Genomic DNA, 17,364 nt, shown 5'->3' with positions numbered 1-17,364 from the left:
GGGCTAAGTCCCGGTCAACCAACAGACTATTTAAATACTTTGTTTCAATCAGGAAACTTAGTTTTTCAACCCCAAACCCCCAGTAATTGTATTTTCTTCTGCCTATTTTAATCCATCTCTGTTATTGTTGGAGAAGGAGAGGGTGACGTTATTGATGCTGATGTCTTTTATAGTGAGATTATTGTGGTATTTTGTAGGGAAGGTGAAGTGTGAAGGATCCCAGACAACACATTTGTAGGCTCCAGGCTGGTATTCTATCCTGATCCCGAAGCCTACATGTATGCTTGTTCCACGGCACAGTGAATGACTCTGGGGTGGTCCTACTGTATGTTATGCAGCCGTTTTGGAGTGGTAGGCATCTGTGTCGCCTCAGGATGACTACACTGAAACACCATCTGTACAATCACATGGGAGTAGAGATGGGCAATTTTTTGGGTGGATTTGGATCCGCAGCTGATCGTCCGATTCTTTTGGTCCATGGATTTCAGATGATCAATCTCAAAAAGTGCGATTCGCGTTTCACAGATATTTTATTATTATTGCAAATACACTCCATGGATTCCTCAATCCGTTGACTGATTTCTAGAATCCAATCTGCGTCAATCCGTTGACGTATTTTTAAAAGTATGCCAACGAGTTGCTGAGTTCACAAATTGGATTCTGAAAATCTGTCAACAGATAGTATACAATGCCTTGTTTGATGAATCTGCGCAGACTAAAACTGACCAAATCAGTTTGCAGATTTTACAAAGTAAAACGGATTTTGGGGGGAAAATGCAAGAAAATGCGGGAGGCGGATTTAGACTGATTCGCCCATCTCTACCTGGGAGAGGCACCGTCAGGCTGTGTTATCCATCTGCTGGAAGGAAGGTCATCCTCACCTTCACTAGCATAGCACACCAGGCCTAGGAAGACTTCACTGTTCAACCCTCCAAGGAATTCTGCAACTAGGAGTTGTCCTTTGTAAAGTACCTCAGGTGCTTCTCCTCGACCAATTGCCCCACCTGTAGAACCTGTTTCTCTTCCCCCACACTCACCACCTCTACTCCCAGAGATAACGGGCCAAGGAGAGAGAGCAAGACAGAGTAGGCAGAAGAGTGGGCCATGGTATGGTGTCCAGAAACAGATTTTGCTCTCTTTTGCATGACATTGCGTAGGGGTGCATATCTTTTCTGTAGGTAGATTATTTGTAGGTAGGAGATAAATGAGAACATGCAGTCAAGGTATTTTAGAACATGTGGTACAGAGACACCAGTTCACTTTCTGTTAATTAGAGTGGTTGGTGTAATTTTGATGATGATGGAGATCTAGCATTCCTTTCATAGACCCCTTGAAAGCAATTGACTTCATCCGGCCAAGAGATAGCATAGTATTAGATGACAATCATAAGATTTTTTTTTACTAGCAACTGAGCATTTTTCAGTTTGGAATTTTGTGATGAACTACAGTTTATTATTTTTATGAATGATGGTTTAAAAAATTATACAATTCTTTACTATTGTATTTTCCACTTTTCCACATATCATGAGGATATGTCATTGTGCTGCTTCAAACTTTAAACCAAGAAGAAAGGAGGGAGGGGAAAGTCCACGGTAGAGCCTCACGTGAAATCTGTACAGAGAATATAATCTTAAAATGTTCAGAGACTTTACAAATAATATAAGGTTAGATTATTGTTATCTATAGTTATTTAGAGTTACATAAAAGATGTATAAGTTTATATTTGAAAAAAAAAACACTGTTGTACTAATGGTTATAAGAATGTTATGCAGAAGCATATTAAGGTTCAGTTGCGAATATGTAATTAATAAATAAGTTTGCTTATGCAGGTCCCAAAAACAGGTAATGCTTGGCCAACTGGCCACTCTGATTTTGATTCCGTTCGCTCCCCTCTCCCCTTCTCCGGATGTGTCCCTCACCCCCTATTGCCGACTGACATGGCGGTAGAGATGATTGGCGGTCCAGATCCACATCATCCACCCAGTTCTGATAGCCCTGTAGGCCACCCAGTTCTGATAGCCCTGATAGCCCTTGTGTACAACCCGCTTTCCCCCCATACTCTACAGTAAAGGCTCCAAGGTCCAGAATGTGTAATTCCTGGATTATTTTTCAAATTATTTTTCTCCCACGTCCCCTCCCTTCTCTTCCCGAGGTTGCAACCAAAATCCGGTCGAGCATCGCGAAATGATGACAAACATACAATATTAACAAAGATCTTAATCCACCCCAATGTCTATTAAGGTAGTATCCCATAACGCTAAAAAAAGGGGGATTGCCCTCGCAGATTATAAGAAAGCTGCAGGAGATATCATACTAGTGCCAGAGACCCACTTTAAAAAGACAGACCCCCTACGATTCGTATACCCCCTACATATGACAAACACTTTTTACAGATATTCTTAGCCTCTGCACCAGTAAAAAAAAAAAAAAGAGGAGTGACGATCCTGCTCCATAAAGATTTCTTATTCACTTCGAACAGAATGATGTCTGATGTTGAGGGGAGATACTTGATTGTGTCGAGTACACTGTTGTAAAGCCTGTATGCCCGCAGACCTGGCCCGTCCCCAGTACTGAGGTGGGTAGGGTTAACACACACACCCACAGCAGTGAGGGCGTGCCAGGAGTGTGGTAGTGCGTTGCTGGGCCTGTAGAAAGATGGTTAGAGTATACTTGCAACGCCTTGGGATATAGAGTTCGGTTAGTGATGTCCGTGTGCCAGAGTCTAGGGCAATAGAGAGCAGGATAGTGATGTCCATAAGCAAGAGTCCAGGGATAACAGAAGTCAGCAAAGTCGTGTCCGTAAGCAGGGTTCAAGGGCAGGAGAGAGCAGGGTAATCCAGTACAAGCAGAGGTCAAGCCAGGGAGATCCAGGGGTAAGCAGGAACAGGAACAGAAGCTGGAAAACACAGGAGAGCCAAGCATAGGACTGCACACACAGAGGTTACAAAGAACTATGCAGAGCAATGAGTTAGAGAACAGACAGGGGTTATAAAGGAGGGAACACCAAAGGGAGAGAGAGGAGGAGCAGAAAGTGAAGTGAGGCAGCAGGGATAGGTGAGGAGGAGGAGACAGGTGAGTCAGAGCAGGGGCACCCGCCGAGGGCGGGAGGAGAACCAAGGAGAGTCTGCAGGAGGAAAGGGGACTGGAGCGGGAGCAGAGGGAGACCTTGAGCAGGGAGTGCTGTAGAGGGGAACGGGAGACTGAAAAGACGCGCGTGCCCTGTGGGGAACGCGCGCAGATGCTGGGAGAGCGTCAGGGGCTGCCGCAGAGGGACGGATGCGGGAGGAGGAAGGAAAAACAGAACGGGGAGGCAAGGAATGGACATGAGAGGCAGGAGGGAGCGCAGTGCCAGGGACACATGGAGGGAAAGGAATCCCCTGAACCGTCACAGTATCCCCCCTTGAGGATCGATCTCCGGGCGATCCAGCCATGGCTTCTGCGGAAATTTCAGATGGAATTGCCGGAGGAGTTTGGGAGCATTGATGTGACGTGCTGGAACCCAAGAACGCTCTTCTGGACCATACCCCTTCCAGTGGACGAGAAATTGGAGTTTATTTCTGGACCAACGAGAGTCGATTAAAGAGTGAATTTCGTACTCTTGTTGTCCTAGGGTAGTCACTGGGTTGGGTTTTCGGGAAGGATCCGGGAAGTGCGAGCTCTGGATGAAAGGTTTGAGTAAGGATACATGGAATACAGAAGGAATCCTCATGGTGGGAGGCAGTGCTAGTCGGTAGGCGACTGGATTGATCTTTTCTATTATCTTGAAAGGGCCCAAAAATCTTGGGGACAACTTTCGAGATGGAGTCTTGAGCCTAATATTCTTTGAGGACAACCACACTCTGTCACCAGGTTTGAACGAAGGACCTGGTTGGCGACGTCGATTTGCCTTAGTTTTTTGTCTAGAGACGGCAGTTTGTAGAGACTTAAGGATCCTCCTCCAAGAATCCTGAAGGATCGTAACATGGGAGTCATTTGCATTACAGTGTGGGGGCATTCCCTGCATTGTGTCACAGCTGACGTGTATTATTTGCATAACATTGTACTTTTACATGTTTTCAGCATTTGCGGGTCACATTACTCATCATGTGAGGATGTGTCAAGGGAAAATACTATACTCAACTCTTAAAGGAGAACCTCACATCATATCACACATTTAACTGAATTGAGCGACAATTATTTACATGATGTTACACATGTCACACATGTCACACATACACCGTATATTCATCTTCCTTTACATTACACAATGCTTGTAATGTGTCACGCATCTTTAAACGTTCATGTACATCTGTCTTCTCATGTTTACATCTAGTTTTGGGTCCTCCCTATTTTCATGACGTCACTTATTAGACGCTCAATCACATTGCATGTTTACATTGTAACCGTAGCATTACAAGCACTTCAACCTAACTTATACACACATGTACAGTAATTCATCATTGGGACACCTTGTAAACTCATTCTATAGCAACTATCCTCATTACAGAAATGCATGCATATGCACACGACTATTCATTGTTGTCAACATGTGACAATAACATGGCTAATTACACATGTTACACCAAACTTTTCCCACGTCAATCTCAGCCTTTTTGTCTAATTACATGACTGACTGTTGCGTTCACAAGTGTTACATGAATTGCACATTCAACTATTTATTTTCAAGCAATCTTTGTACAAAGCTTCACGTCACATCATTGGCAAATATCATCATTCCCTGCAGAATACACACAACAAATACTTCTAAGAACAACTGCACACAGCTTGCCACAGAAGTACTTTATTATGTTAATGTAACACCTTGCATTTTACTATGTCACCTGACATCATCACATACCTATTTAAAGGACGCCCATTACCTGCTCATTCACAGCTACTCATTTCAAAATGTTGCGATTGTTTAGGAGACGGAGGAACATTATTTTCTATGACATGCTTGATGATCAAGAGAATGATATAGGGCAAGGGAGGGACAGACCGAGGGACAGTGACAGGGACAGTCACGCGGATACGACAGGGACAGGGAGAGGGACAGGCCGAGGGACAGGTAGAGGGACAGGAGATCAGAGGAGAAGACAGAGGAGACAAGTTGTGCCTCGTCCGCGTGTGTACAGGGAGAGAACCCTGTTAGATGGGATGAGTGAGGAGGAGATTGTAAGTCGCTATCGTTTGAGTTCAGCAGCAATCTTATCTCTTTATGAGGAGATAAGGGGAGATTTAGATTTTTTCACAGCCAGAGGTCGTGCAGTCCCTGGGCTTGTTAAAATGCTGTGCTCATTACATTATCTTGCTTCCGCGTCATACCAGACAACTGTGGGCATAGTGGGCGGGGTCTCGCAATCTACATTCTCGCGGGCCTTTACCCAGTTTCTCTATGCACTCAATAGACGCGCTAGGAATTATATTCATTTTCCTACAGAGGCAACAGAGTGGCTGGAAGTCAGGACTGGCTTTTATAATATAGCAGGGATACCATGTGTGCTGGGTGCAATCGATTGCACACATGTTGCTTTGATTGCACCTAGTCAGAGTGAGCATGTGTACCGCAATCGTAAGCACTACCATTCACTCAATGTACAGGTGGTATGTGATGCGACGATGAGGATAATGCATGTGGTACCCAAATTCCCTGGTTCCAGTCACGATTCCTCTATCCTGAGGAACTCTTCAGTCTTCCATGCGTTCGAAGAGGGACATTTTGAACATGGTTGGCTGCTGGGTGAGTACAGATTTAGATGTTCTAACACAAAAAACATTTTTATTTAGGAATTTTGGCATTGTACAATTTGATCACTAATGTCAGCTTATGTGTGCTCCATTCATTATAGGTGACTCAGGATACGGAATTAGGCCGTGGCTCTTGACTCCGGTGCTAAACCCTCAAACTGAAGCAGAGGAGAGGTACAATGCAGCCCATATATCTACAAGATCTGTTATAGAGAGGACATTTGGCCTACTGAAGACCAGATTTAGGTGTCTGGACAGAACTGGTGGGGCTCTTCTATACAAGCCTCAAAAAGTGTCTGATATTATCCTTGCCTGTTGCATTTTGCACAATGTTGCACTCAGGCACAATGTACAATCAGACCTAGCTGAGCCTTTGGTAGACGAGCATCCCACCCATGTAGCTGCTGAAAATGAACAAACAGCCAGTGGTGGCCAGACACGCCAGAATCTCATCAATTCATTTTTTTCTTGTAAGTAAAAACATATATGTTCCAAGTTCTACTTTTATAGTTAAATTATGTTATCTTAACAATAATGTTTTTTTATATAACCTTCTGTTAGGACACAGATGAATATGGGTTGCACACCTTTCTTTTCTCTGCTGTGTGCACAAAGGGATGTGGCTCCGGTATGTTATTGTTGCACAGGTTATATAATCCCTCTTCAATTGTACTTTAGTTGTGTGTATGTGAATACAACTGGGGTAACAAAACACTAATATTTTAGCATTGTGTTGTTCCTTATGCTAAGACAATACACATATTATGCCCATACTCATTCATGCTTCTAGTATGCTTACATACAATGTTATTGGTGCAGTGTAACATGTACATCCATATGATGTGTACACCAGGCTGATTTACATTTTGAATGTGATTAAATATACATGGTAGATAATCTTCTGTGAATAAACGAATTGAGGGCTTCCCAGCACTATTGGCCGAAAAAAGCCTTGTTGCTCCACCAGGTAAAACTGAAATCCTACTCACCGTCCTGGAGTAGGACATGTGCATTGGTACGGGGTCTTTAACCAGGGCTGGCCGTCTGCTGCGGGTTACTGGACGTGCTGGAAGCGTGCGGGGAGGTTTCTGGAGCACAAAAATAACGTCGTCTATGTAGCGCCGCCATAGGATGAGGTTCGTATGCTATGGCGGCGCTACATAGACGACGTTATTTTTTTTTGGGGGGGTCCTGTCTGTGAACTGGAATCATTTAAAAAGTATCTTAATAACAACGATAGGAACCTGGTCTTTACATTTAAAGAAAGTACTAATTGTATCGAGTTTCTAGATTTACAGTTGTACACAGAAAACAACATCTTAAAAACCAAAACATACTACAAACCAGTACAGGCGAACACCTATCTACTGGCCAGTAGTCACCATAATCAAAACTGGATTAGAAACATTCCCAAAGGACAACTGGTCAGGATTAAACGCAATTGTACTGACCCCGCTGTCTTTGACTCCCAAGCTCAAGAATTAAAACAAAAATTCATTGACCGTGAGTATAACAAACGTCAGTTGGACAATGCCATTAAGACCGTTACAGCTATGACAAGGTCAGACCTGTTACAATATAAACCAAAAGATAAGACAATCACAACAGGCAATACAGTGGCTTTTATTACAAAATATAGTTCACTTGCTCCTCAGCTAGTCAAAATATTCGAAAAACACTGGGGTTTGTTACGGCAAGATGACATCTTAAAAAGTTTTTTGAAAGATAAGCCGGAAATATATTTTCGTAAAGCGAATAATTTAAAAACAAAATTATCCCCAAGTTGTCCTTTTAGCAGAGATGTCACACACATAAGAGATAGCATTAAAGTCTATTTCCCTTGTGTCAAGTGTATTGCATGTCAATATAGTATAAAAGTTCAAAAATTTGTTTCCAATATTACAGCCAGAGAATACCCAATCAGAACACTTATTAATTGTCATAACCAATTTGCCATCTATTTGCTAGAATGCCCGTGTGGCTTACAATATGTGGGCCGCACGAGCAGAACATTGCAGAGAAGACTAGGAGAACACATTTACAACATCAGGAGAGGCTTTGAGGCCCACAATGTGTCTCTCCACTTCAAACTCAAACATGCACAGAGTCCAAAGGGACTAAAATGTCATGCGACTGAATGTCCCACATTCAGCCAAAGAGGAGGAGATAAAATTAACATCATTTCCAGGAGAGAATCCTATTGGATATTTGAATTGAAAACTCTCAGCCCTCTTGGACTGAATGTGGAATTCGATCTGACATCATTTCTCAAATAATTTTACATTTATACATTCACTTTATTATTTACAAATTACATGGTAAGGTTGTCAGTTCTTGTCCGCCGACACTACAACCAATGTGGATGCGCCTAGCCAGTATTACTTATTTATCACATAATCACTAAGAATATCACCAGTTATACACAATTTAAATTAGTGCACTTAATTATTTAATTTAATATTTCATTACATATTTAAGTATTTAATATTACCACATATTTAATATTTTATTTAGTATTTACTACTAATTAAATAGATGCACTATTATTATTCAGCACATTTTTGCACATATAAAATTTCTTGTTTCAATTGATTCTAGATATTCCTCCCTGTCCGTGTGGGATGTGCCTCTCCGCTTTGACCATTTCCTAAACAGGACTGGTTTTACAGGTCCAAAATATATGTATATGTATACTATTTGATGTTTATTACATCCAATGTGTCATTTTTCTGGCCATTATGAAATAAGCAAAGAATTACAATCAATAGATAAAATTATTGGATCAAACTGTTTAATTATAAGTATACACCATATAACTGTATTTTACTATTTTGGATAAAAATATGTTTATTTGATCCTTTTTTGTAGACTCCCTAATGCAGACAATTTGTTGGTAACATTATATTAGCAATTGTTAACGCGTCTGCATTTTTATAATTAAAGATTGCACTGTATTACACACATGTATAGCTTTGGTCAATGTGCTATATTCTCTTCGACACCCTGGTTAATATTTATATACTTTTTTTCCATTACTAAGGGTTTAGAAATATAATATGTTATTGTCTCAGGAATATTAGCACAAATACCAATTGCTATTAGTGTCATTGCTATTAGTGTCATTTGTATCTGTCATTCTATTATGTTGTATATATATTTTTCTGCAGGACTATTACCTTATTAACTAATTGCCTAATTGCTTAATAGCCTAATTATCAAGTGTCTCTATATTCCCTTGCACTAATGATGTGACCAAGGCAAGTGTTTAAGGACTCATTACTCTTTGGACCGCCCTCTGGAAGTTCCCATTGGCCAATTAGAACATTGGGGGTATATAAGGAAGCCCAACGCGTGTAGCATTCATTCCCTGACGAAGAAACACGTGACCGAGTGTTTCGAAACGCGTAGGAAGGTATTGTGGCCATCCAGGGACACCGTAGCTGAGCCAATCCGGCAGTGACGTCAGCGGAGGAGACGTGCGCTATCCACTCTGTTGTTTGAGAACACGAGTACTTCAGAAACCTCCCCGCACGCTTCCAGCACGTCCAGTAACCCGCAGCAGACGGCCAGCCCTGGTTAAAGACCCCGTTCCAATGCACATGTCCTACTCCAGGACGGTGAGTAGGATTTCAGTTTTACCTGGTGGAGCAACAAGGCTTTTTTCGGCCAATAGTGCTGGGAAGCCCTCAATTCGTTTATTCACAGAAGATTATCTACTGTTTATTTTACAGTTCGCATTTTATACCAATTGTATTAACAATTGTTTTAACCATTAAATGCTCCATATTTCCATACATATGTCTCACATTGTTTAAGGGTAATACACCATAGTGGTGCTTGTATTTCTCTTGTCTCCCTCTCTGAGCTATTCCAAAGACACCTCAGCACAAGACTTCTGTTCCAGCCACTTACCCTCAGCGCCATCAGAGGTTGTACCACCCACATCTTGCATATCTGGTTGGAAGATCCCAGACTAAACCTCCACGGCAGCTCCAGGACTACCTACTCTCTAGGACTGTATCCCAGGTTTTGTTTTTCCTGTTTGTTCAATATTGTTGCACTAGCGCTTGTACACACTTATTTTTAACAAATATACATGGTGTTGCACATTTAACACCAAATACACACTTTGCTGTGTTGTTTACGGTACTGAAGATGGCATGTCAATGTTTGCAATTTATATATTGTTCCTTTGCATTATAGGTATATCTCCAGTATGACTGATCATGGTATGTATATTTGCTGACATCTCTCATAAGATGTGCCTACCTCAATCTTCCTATAATTATTTGAAGTAAAAACCCAACATATTGGTTTAAACACAAATGTAACATACATGTACTTTCTGTATCATGTATATGCATTTAGCTACTCTTGAGCTTTCATGTGCATTGTATTAGAAAATGATTACTCCCATTTCATCACATTTTATGTATGTTTCCTTATAAATTCCATTAATGTAATATAGAGGTGTTTGGAGAAAAGGGGATAACTGTACTTATTTGTTTACTTACGGGAGCTCATTCATCACGGATGAAATTGACTGATCATAACACTCCATGCATGAATGCCTATAATCACAACAATGCGTACTACATCTTATATTTAGCAATGTAGGTGTTTATTAATGCTAGGAATTAATAGTCAACATTAATTTAAATTTGTGACATGTGTATGTATAACTCACACGTGTGTGGATGTGTCCTACATGTACCAAGTGTAAAATTGTTAACAGAAACCACAATTTTGTCGCAAATGTTACTGTCATTTAGCATTTCTAATTTCCCAATATGACAATGTTGGTAATATTTTTGGAATGTCAATCACGTCACTTCATCATTATCATGATGATAATTATCAAGTATTCTCACATTGTAACGTCAATCACGTGCACATTAGCATAGACACACTTTTTAAGACAACTGTTTGTGTCTGTATCAATTTGTGTAGTATCCATGTATAACACCGACAAATGATAACAGCAGCTTTATTATGGTAGCTTATATCATCATATTGACTATACTATTTAATTTTAGAACGTTTAATAAACACAGTAAACTATAGTTAGTTAGGTTAATGAAATATACACAGAAACGTACTTCATTACATGATGTTGATGTCATATTCAGAACATCATGCATTGTAGGGGACCACAACATCTGGCCAATAACATTATTTGCTCCAGTCCCAAACCATTTTATCAACATACCCATGTAACAAGAGATTTTTAACAATAAATGGCTAGTTGGTTGTAAGTGTCCTTTACATTGGGAGAAGGAGTGGCTCAGTGAGTAAAGACACACACTGGCACTGAGAGTTTGAAGCAGGGGAGTCTGGTTCAATTCCCGGTGTCGGCTCCTTGTGACCTTGGGCAAGTCACTTTATCTCCCTGTGCCTCAGGCGGCAAAAAATAAATTGTAAGTTCCACGGGCCAGGGACCTCAGCCTGAAAAATGTGTCTGTAAAGCGCTGTGTACAACTAGCAGCGCTATACATGAACATGCTCATATTATAATTATTATTATTGTTACATAGTTTCGACAGTCATACGTTCCATTACACAATAGAATACACAAATGTGTTAGCAGAGTGGGAATGGTTGTTATATATAAAACACACCATGCCATAAAATGCTAGTAGTAATTAAAGAACACTCAATAAAAATTCATGAGGCACTCTTTTGCAACATCATTATGTTAATTAAGTGCTTATGCAATATAGGCATAAGGGTATCACATTTTTAATTGTTTGTTAATAAGCGCTGCAAGCAATATAAAATTAGTTCCATATGTAGTATAGTAGTCGGTGGCTCCTCCTCACAATCATCTCATATAAAGGTAGACTCTTCTGAAATCATACATTGATCCGATTGTATCTTCCCCGACATCTCTGAAATACAGCAAACACATGATGGTCAAAGATGGCACCTTACTATATATGTATCCGTGACAACGCGTTACACAGCTCTATATGATTGTGTACATACACACGTCACTCACTTATATGTTAGAAGTACAAGTGTACATCAGTATGTAATGTTTCTTTAAATTTGTAGCAGGCATAACTATGTATATGAAGTGAACGTTGGCTGTATACTAAAATGTGCGCGCACATCTTAGTGTGCGCACGCACTTCACGCTTGGGTCGACTAACTGTTAGCGCATGCGCAAAACAATGCGTACGTTGTGCGTTCAATACATGTTGAAAATACCAGTAAACATAAAATCTTTATTTCAACTACAATGAAGACGAAACTACATTCGTTCTGAACGAGTACATCTGTATTCTTTTTAAACAGACGTGTTTGGACAGAAAGCACAGCCGATAACAAAATGCGCAAATGCAATACGTGTGATGTCATGTTAAGCCAGCGTGAAACGCACGCTAACACTCCTCCCACTCAATTAACATTCGGCTAACGCCCAGTGTACGCCCCCACTGTATGACACACTGCAGTTACCGTTACTATAACAAAACAAGACAGCCAATAGGCTTTGAGGCGCGCACGTCGCTTGGGGGTGGGACTTACATCCGTAATCCTTTTTAAGGACGCCTTGGCCCATGACAAGGGTCCCACGTCATACGTGGTGGACCCGGTTTTTTATTTTGTAGATGTTGCATGATAACCAAACAGGTATGTGTTAGAGTTATGGTAAAATGTTGCTAATATGTTTAAAGGGATAGGAAAGTACGTATATTTATTCCGTCAGCAATGTGTACTACTCTTTCAGGTTCTACTATATTGTATTAGGAAACAATTTGTTTGTGATCGCTACATGTTATGCAGTGTGCAATGTTACGCTGTATCCACGCATTGAAAGTGAAAATGGTGGTTACAAAAAAAAAAATGTAAACGCAGAGTCAACGCATAACGATTGTTATATTTACCATTCTTCTAGAATTAACTCTTCGTCTGCCTGCAACTGTTCGCTCCAGAAATGCAAGGCATTTTCATCCACGCTTGACCCAAACGCTGAATCCAGTATGACACACATCTCCTCCATGAAGCGCTCATAGGAATCGCCACTGCTTTCTTCAAACAATTGGTCCGGAGGTAGGTTCATTTCTTCGGGTACCCATTCCAATGCATTTTCAGCTGAAAGGCTTGGTACATAATCATAGTAGTTATGTTCTTGTACAATGTGGGTTTCAGGAATGGAGGGTGCAGATATTGCAGCAGGTATCGATTCACACGGAACAGTAGTAGCGGATCCATTGCTATTGGCATTAGGAATAAATATGCCATTAAGCACAATATGTGTGCCCTCTTTCACGGTGAAATGTTTATCCTTGGCAATCTTCCAGAAACCATACCTGTCTTCTAGCTTATCCTGCACACGTTCAAAACAGTCTTTAGTTGATAAAGTGAATCTTACTGAGGAATTAAAATTGCGCGCATGCCCACGTTCTTGGTAATAAGGATATTTGGCTCTAATCAAATCATAGATTTGACGTGTGTTAGCTTTGTGTCCGCAAGTGGACAAAATCGCTTCTGCTATCATGAATTTATACCCTCTGTGCGGATTCATAGTCGTTACGAATTCATCAGCCATTGCAGATTAACACAAAAAATGTGTGCAGGTCTCTGTTCTTTGCTCATAAGAATGAAAGTGGTCAATGCCTAACAATTTGCTGTGTTTCGTTTTCAAGGTCATCCAAAGTATCAACTGTTACTCCTTTTTTTGAAGCTCCAATTGGATATGTTGAATTAATTGGTTGAACGTTTGTGGTTTCTGATAGCCGTTTGTCTGACAAACATGTATCATTTTTTTATCTCGTTTCTCATAACATTCCGAGACTTTTAATTAAGTAACATTGTGGTTTCTTGAAAAATAAAATAGAGCACTGTGTGAAAATAGTGCTTACACAGCCATATCATGAAATACACAGACACCTGCAAAAGGAAATGTTTTTTTTTCCACATAAATTTCTGTGTGTATTTGAAAGTCTGGTTAACTCCCTGTCTGCATCAGTTGAAGTACGTCTGTATATATATCTATAAATATATCTCTCTCATAAATATATATATATATATATATATATATATATATATATATATATATATATATATATATATATATATATATATATATATATATATATATATATATAATGCAGGAGTACACACAACATATTGATGGCAGTAAGTAGGCCTTGTATGCAACCTATTCAAATGGTGTTAAACATGAGTGAATTAAGTAATAAACATTTGTTTTAGGCCAATACTGTTATAGGCTCACAGTTAGTATAGTTCTCAAACATTAGGCCTGTATTCTTAAAATAGTGTGTTTTCACAAGGAAGCATGAAGTGTATGTTTTTGGTAAATACATATATACCAGTTTAGATAGTACTATATATACATACACACACACACAGTGTGTGTGTGTGTGTGTGTGTGTGTGTGTGTGTGTGTGTGTGTGTGTGTGTGTGTGTGTGTGTGTGTGTGTGTGTGTGTGTGTGTGTGTGTGTGTGTGTGTGTGTGTGTGTGTGTGTGTGTGTGTGTGCGCATATATATTAGTATAAATTCAGAGATGTTCTTGAAACAAGAACACATAAATGATTAAAGGACAACATTACAATGGCCAGCAAAGGTAAGTAATATTTAACACAAAATCCTACTGTACACGTACAAGAAAGATGTTTGCAGTTAAATAGGTGTTTTTTAAATTGCATGTGAATAATATGCACATGCAATGATTACATCAAGTAACACACCCAAATGCAATGTTTTGCTGCAAAGTCAATGGCAGCTTCTCTAAACTTAGCAACTGGCTCCTGGTGGACCATTACTGAATACACGATTCATACATCAATATTAATAACACTATTAATTAATTAGGACTGGTAAAATTTCCAGAAGTTCACGTGTACAAGAACATACTTGAAAGTTTGGAAACAACACAGTCTTCAGCATACATACAATATTAATTAGATAATCTGAAGTCAACAAAACAAGGCCAAAGACATATTTAGTGAATTATAACATTTATTTTTTTTGTTCCTTTTGAGAGCGAGTAACAGGCCTGCTTGTTGTCTCTTGTATTTTCCTTTTTCGTTTTGCAACAACTTTAGCCACAACAGAGCCACTTTGAGTGGCCTCTGGCACTTCACGGGCAGGGCTTGTGGCCAGTGACTCACCTACAGGGCTTGTGGGCAGTGACTGTTCACCTACAGGGCTTTTGGGCAGTGACTGTTCACCTACAGGGCTTTTGGGCAGTGACTGTTCACCTACAGGGCTTTTGGGCAGTGACTCACCTACAGGGCTTTTGGGCAGTGACTCACCGACAGGGCTTGTGCCCACTGACACATGTGAGCAAGTTGGTAGACACTGCACAAGTGATGGTTGGTCTGTTTCATGTGTGTCTTTTTTTGTTTGTGTCCAAAAACTGGTCAGTAGTAACTGCTTGTGGTGTTTTGTTTTTGTCGCCTCCTTTGTAGGTGTCAGCTCCTGATTTTGTACAGATGGCAGCGGTAGGATGTCGTCAGGAACCTGCACAGCAATGTCTGCTACTTGAGCGGTAACATTCGGACCTGGGGAATGAAGCTCAGATGCATGTGGTGAAAAATTACCAGCATGTAAAGATCCTGCCTGTGAGGTGTTGAAGTTTAAATGTGGTACAGTAGTCATTCTCAAGTAATTTGCTTGGGTTTGCTGAACAACTAATGCTTCGAATGAGGTGTTGATTTTTTGCAACTGTTTAGGCACTTCAATGAAGACTCTGTGGAGATGTGCCAATTGTGATATCGTTTCTTCCTGCAGTGCAATCATCCTTTCCAGCACTGTCATCAGATCAGAATGGCGTCGATTTTCTGCTTCCACAATTTTTCCCTCAGAAGCTACAATTGCATCGTATGTGGTAGTTGATGGACGATTTGGTGGTAAAACTGTTTCAATTAGAACCTCTTCATGCTCACTTGATTGTATTTCTGTGTCTATGGCGGTGGCATCATCATCATCATCTTCATCATCATGTTCTACAAATAAATGTACACATTATTAAATGGCATGTTAATCTCTGCTGTGTTACTATGTAATTATACTGTGTCATAAGTAACAACTAATATGTTTCCATATGTTTTATAACATCACATTAAAAACTACCTTGACTTACGAATAATGTTTGGACTCAGTATGAAATATGAATGCATGAAAACTTGCTGTAAACTCACAACTCCTACATGATAGTTAACATCACTAACACAATACATGTTGCCTTACACTTCATTTTCACTGACACTAAGTAATCCTATTTAAAGAACATGTGCAAAACAAATAATGAACATGACAACATAACATATAGAAGTGCACATATTATATGGCCACCAACTCATACACTCACCTTCTAGGTGTGTTGAGCTGCATGACCCAGGTGAAGACACTTGTTCCCTCTCAGGTGACACATGTCCTCCAGGGGCAACTATATATAACAATAACATTAGTTTTACATTTACATGTGTAAATATTGAACAAACAGTTATTGTATGTTCAGTATTTATGAGTACCTTACAGCATCATTTCCTTAACTGAAAATGTGTGTGTGAAAGTGAACATAAATAGTTGTAATAACAATGTACATGCCTGTGTACTTAGAACGTTTGAGTTCCCTAACATACAACATACTATGTTTCTGCAGTAATGCGTGAGGATAAATAGATAAAAATTGTACATAAAAATCATATGTTGTGTAGTGATATCAGTATCATAATGTACATAAGTATCATGAGATGAACATTCACAATGGTTATCATGAAGGTGGTCATATAGCAAAAAGTTTTATTTTTGGGACAGGATATGTGTGGTACATTAATAGAAGATGTGGCACACCTGAATGTGGCTGTCACTCAACAAGACAAGACATGCAGTGTGTGATAATGTGTCGTTGATAGTAGTTCAACTATAGATATGAGTGAACTAATGTGTGACGTACGGTTTGATAACTAATGAGTTGTTGGGGCATTTAGTATCTAGAGTTACGCTTTCAAATGAGTGTGATTAACTTCAGTTGTGCTAGTCATGTTGTAAGAACGGTATTCCCTTCCCCAAACAGCCTAATCAGCCAGACCTTTCAATTACTTCAAACAGGTGAAAATGGTGTGAACTAAGTTGACCCTAAGATGAGCCTGTAATTTGTGTGTGTGCTGAACCCCACCCCCTCTGTTGAAGTGTATGCTGTGATGAGATATTAATTGCAGCTGCTTTAACACAATGTTAGAGGAGCTAAATAGTCGTCTGCAGTGTTTAAGTTATGAACACAATGACATAACATATGCTACGTGTGCCTCATTATGCTGTCTGTATATGACATTAAGCAAAAATGGACCTTTTCATAAACAACTATAGATGTGTTAGTGCAAGTGATGTTTGTAGGCTGTTGCATGCAATATATTTGATGCATGTTTAAAATAGGCAGTAATGTCGTGTTTGTAGGAGTAAAATAAATAAAATACACAATAATATTATACATATTTATGTTCTGTACCTGTAGGTAGTAATAATTTCTCATTATCATGTGTTACACATGTGTGCTACCCTGTTGTTCCCCATCTTCGCCCACCATAAATTGCTTCCAATGCAGCAAAGCATTGTGGGAATTGACATGCAAATGAGCACGCAATGCAACGTGGTATATTAGTTAC

General features: G+C 39.9%; 1 protein-coding gene across 1 annotated transcript in view; it reads right to left on the bottom strand.

Moving 5' to 3' along the window:
* Positions 1 to 16,164, bottom strand: part of LOC142488113 (uncharacterized) — a 42,013-nt gene extending 25,849 nt beyond the window's left edge. Inside the window, exons 1-2 of the mRNA XM_075588487.1 lie at positions 16,068 to 16,164; positions 14,870 to 15,702 (exon numbers count right to left, since the gene is read on the bottom strand). Of these exons, the coding sequence (XP_075444602.1) occupies positions 14,870 to 15,702; positions 16,068 to 16,164 (930 nt within the window). The remainder of the gene's footprint in view (positions 1 to 14,869; positions 15,703 to 16,067) is intronic.
* Between the last annotated feature and the right edge of the window lie 1,200 nt (positions 16,165 to 17,364).

This window comes from Ascaphus truei, chromosome 2 (assembly GCF_040206685.1).
Source record: "Ascaphus truei isolate aAscTru1 chromosome 2, aAscTru1.hap1, whole genome shotgun sequence".
NCBI lineage: Eukaryota > Metazoa > Chordata > Amphibia > Anura > Ascaphidae > Ascaphus > Ascaphus truei.
The sequence above is the reverse complement of the archived record's forward strand: the minus strand, read 5'-3'. Positions and strand labels throughout refer to the sequence as shown.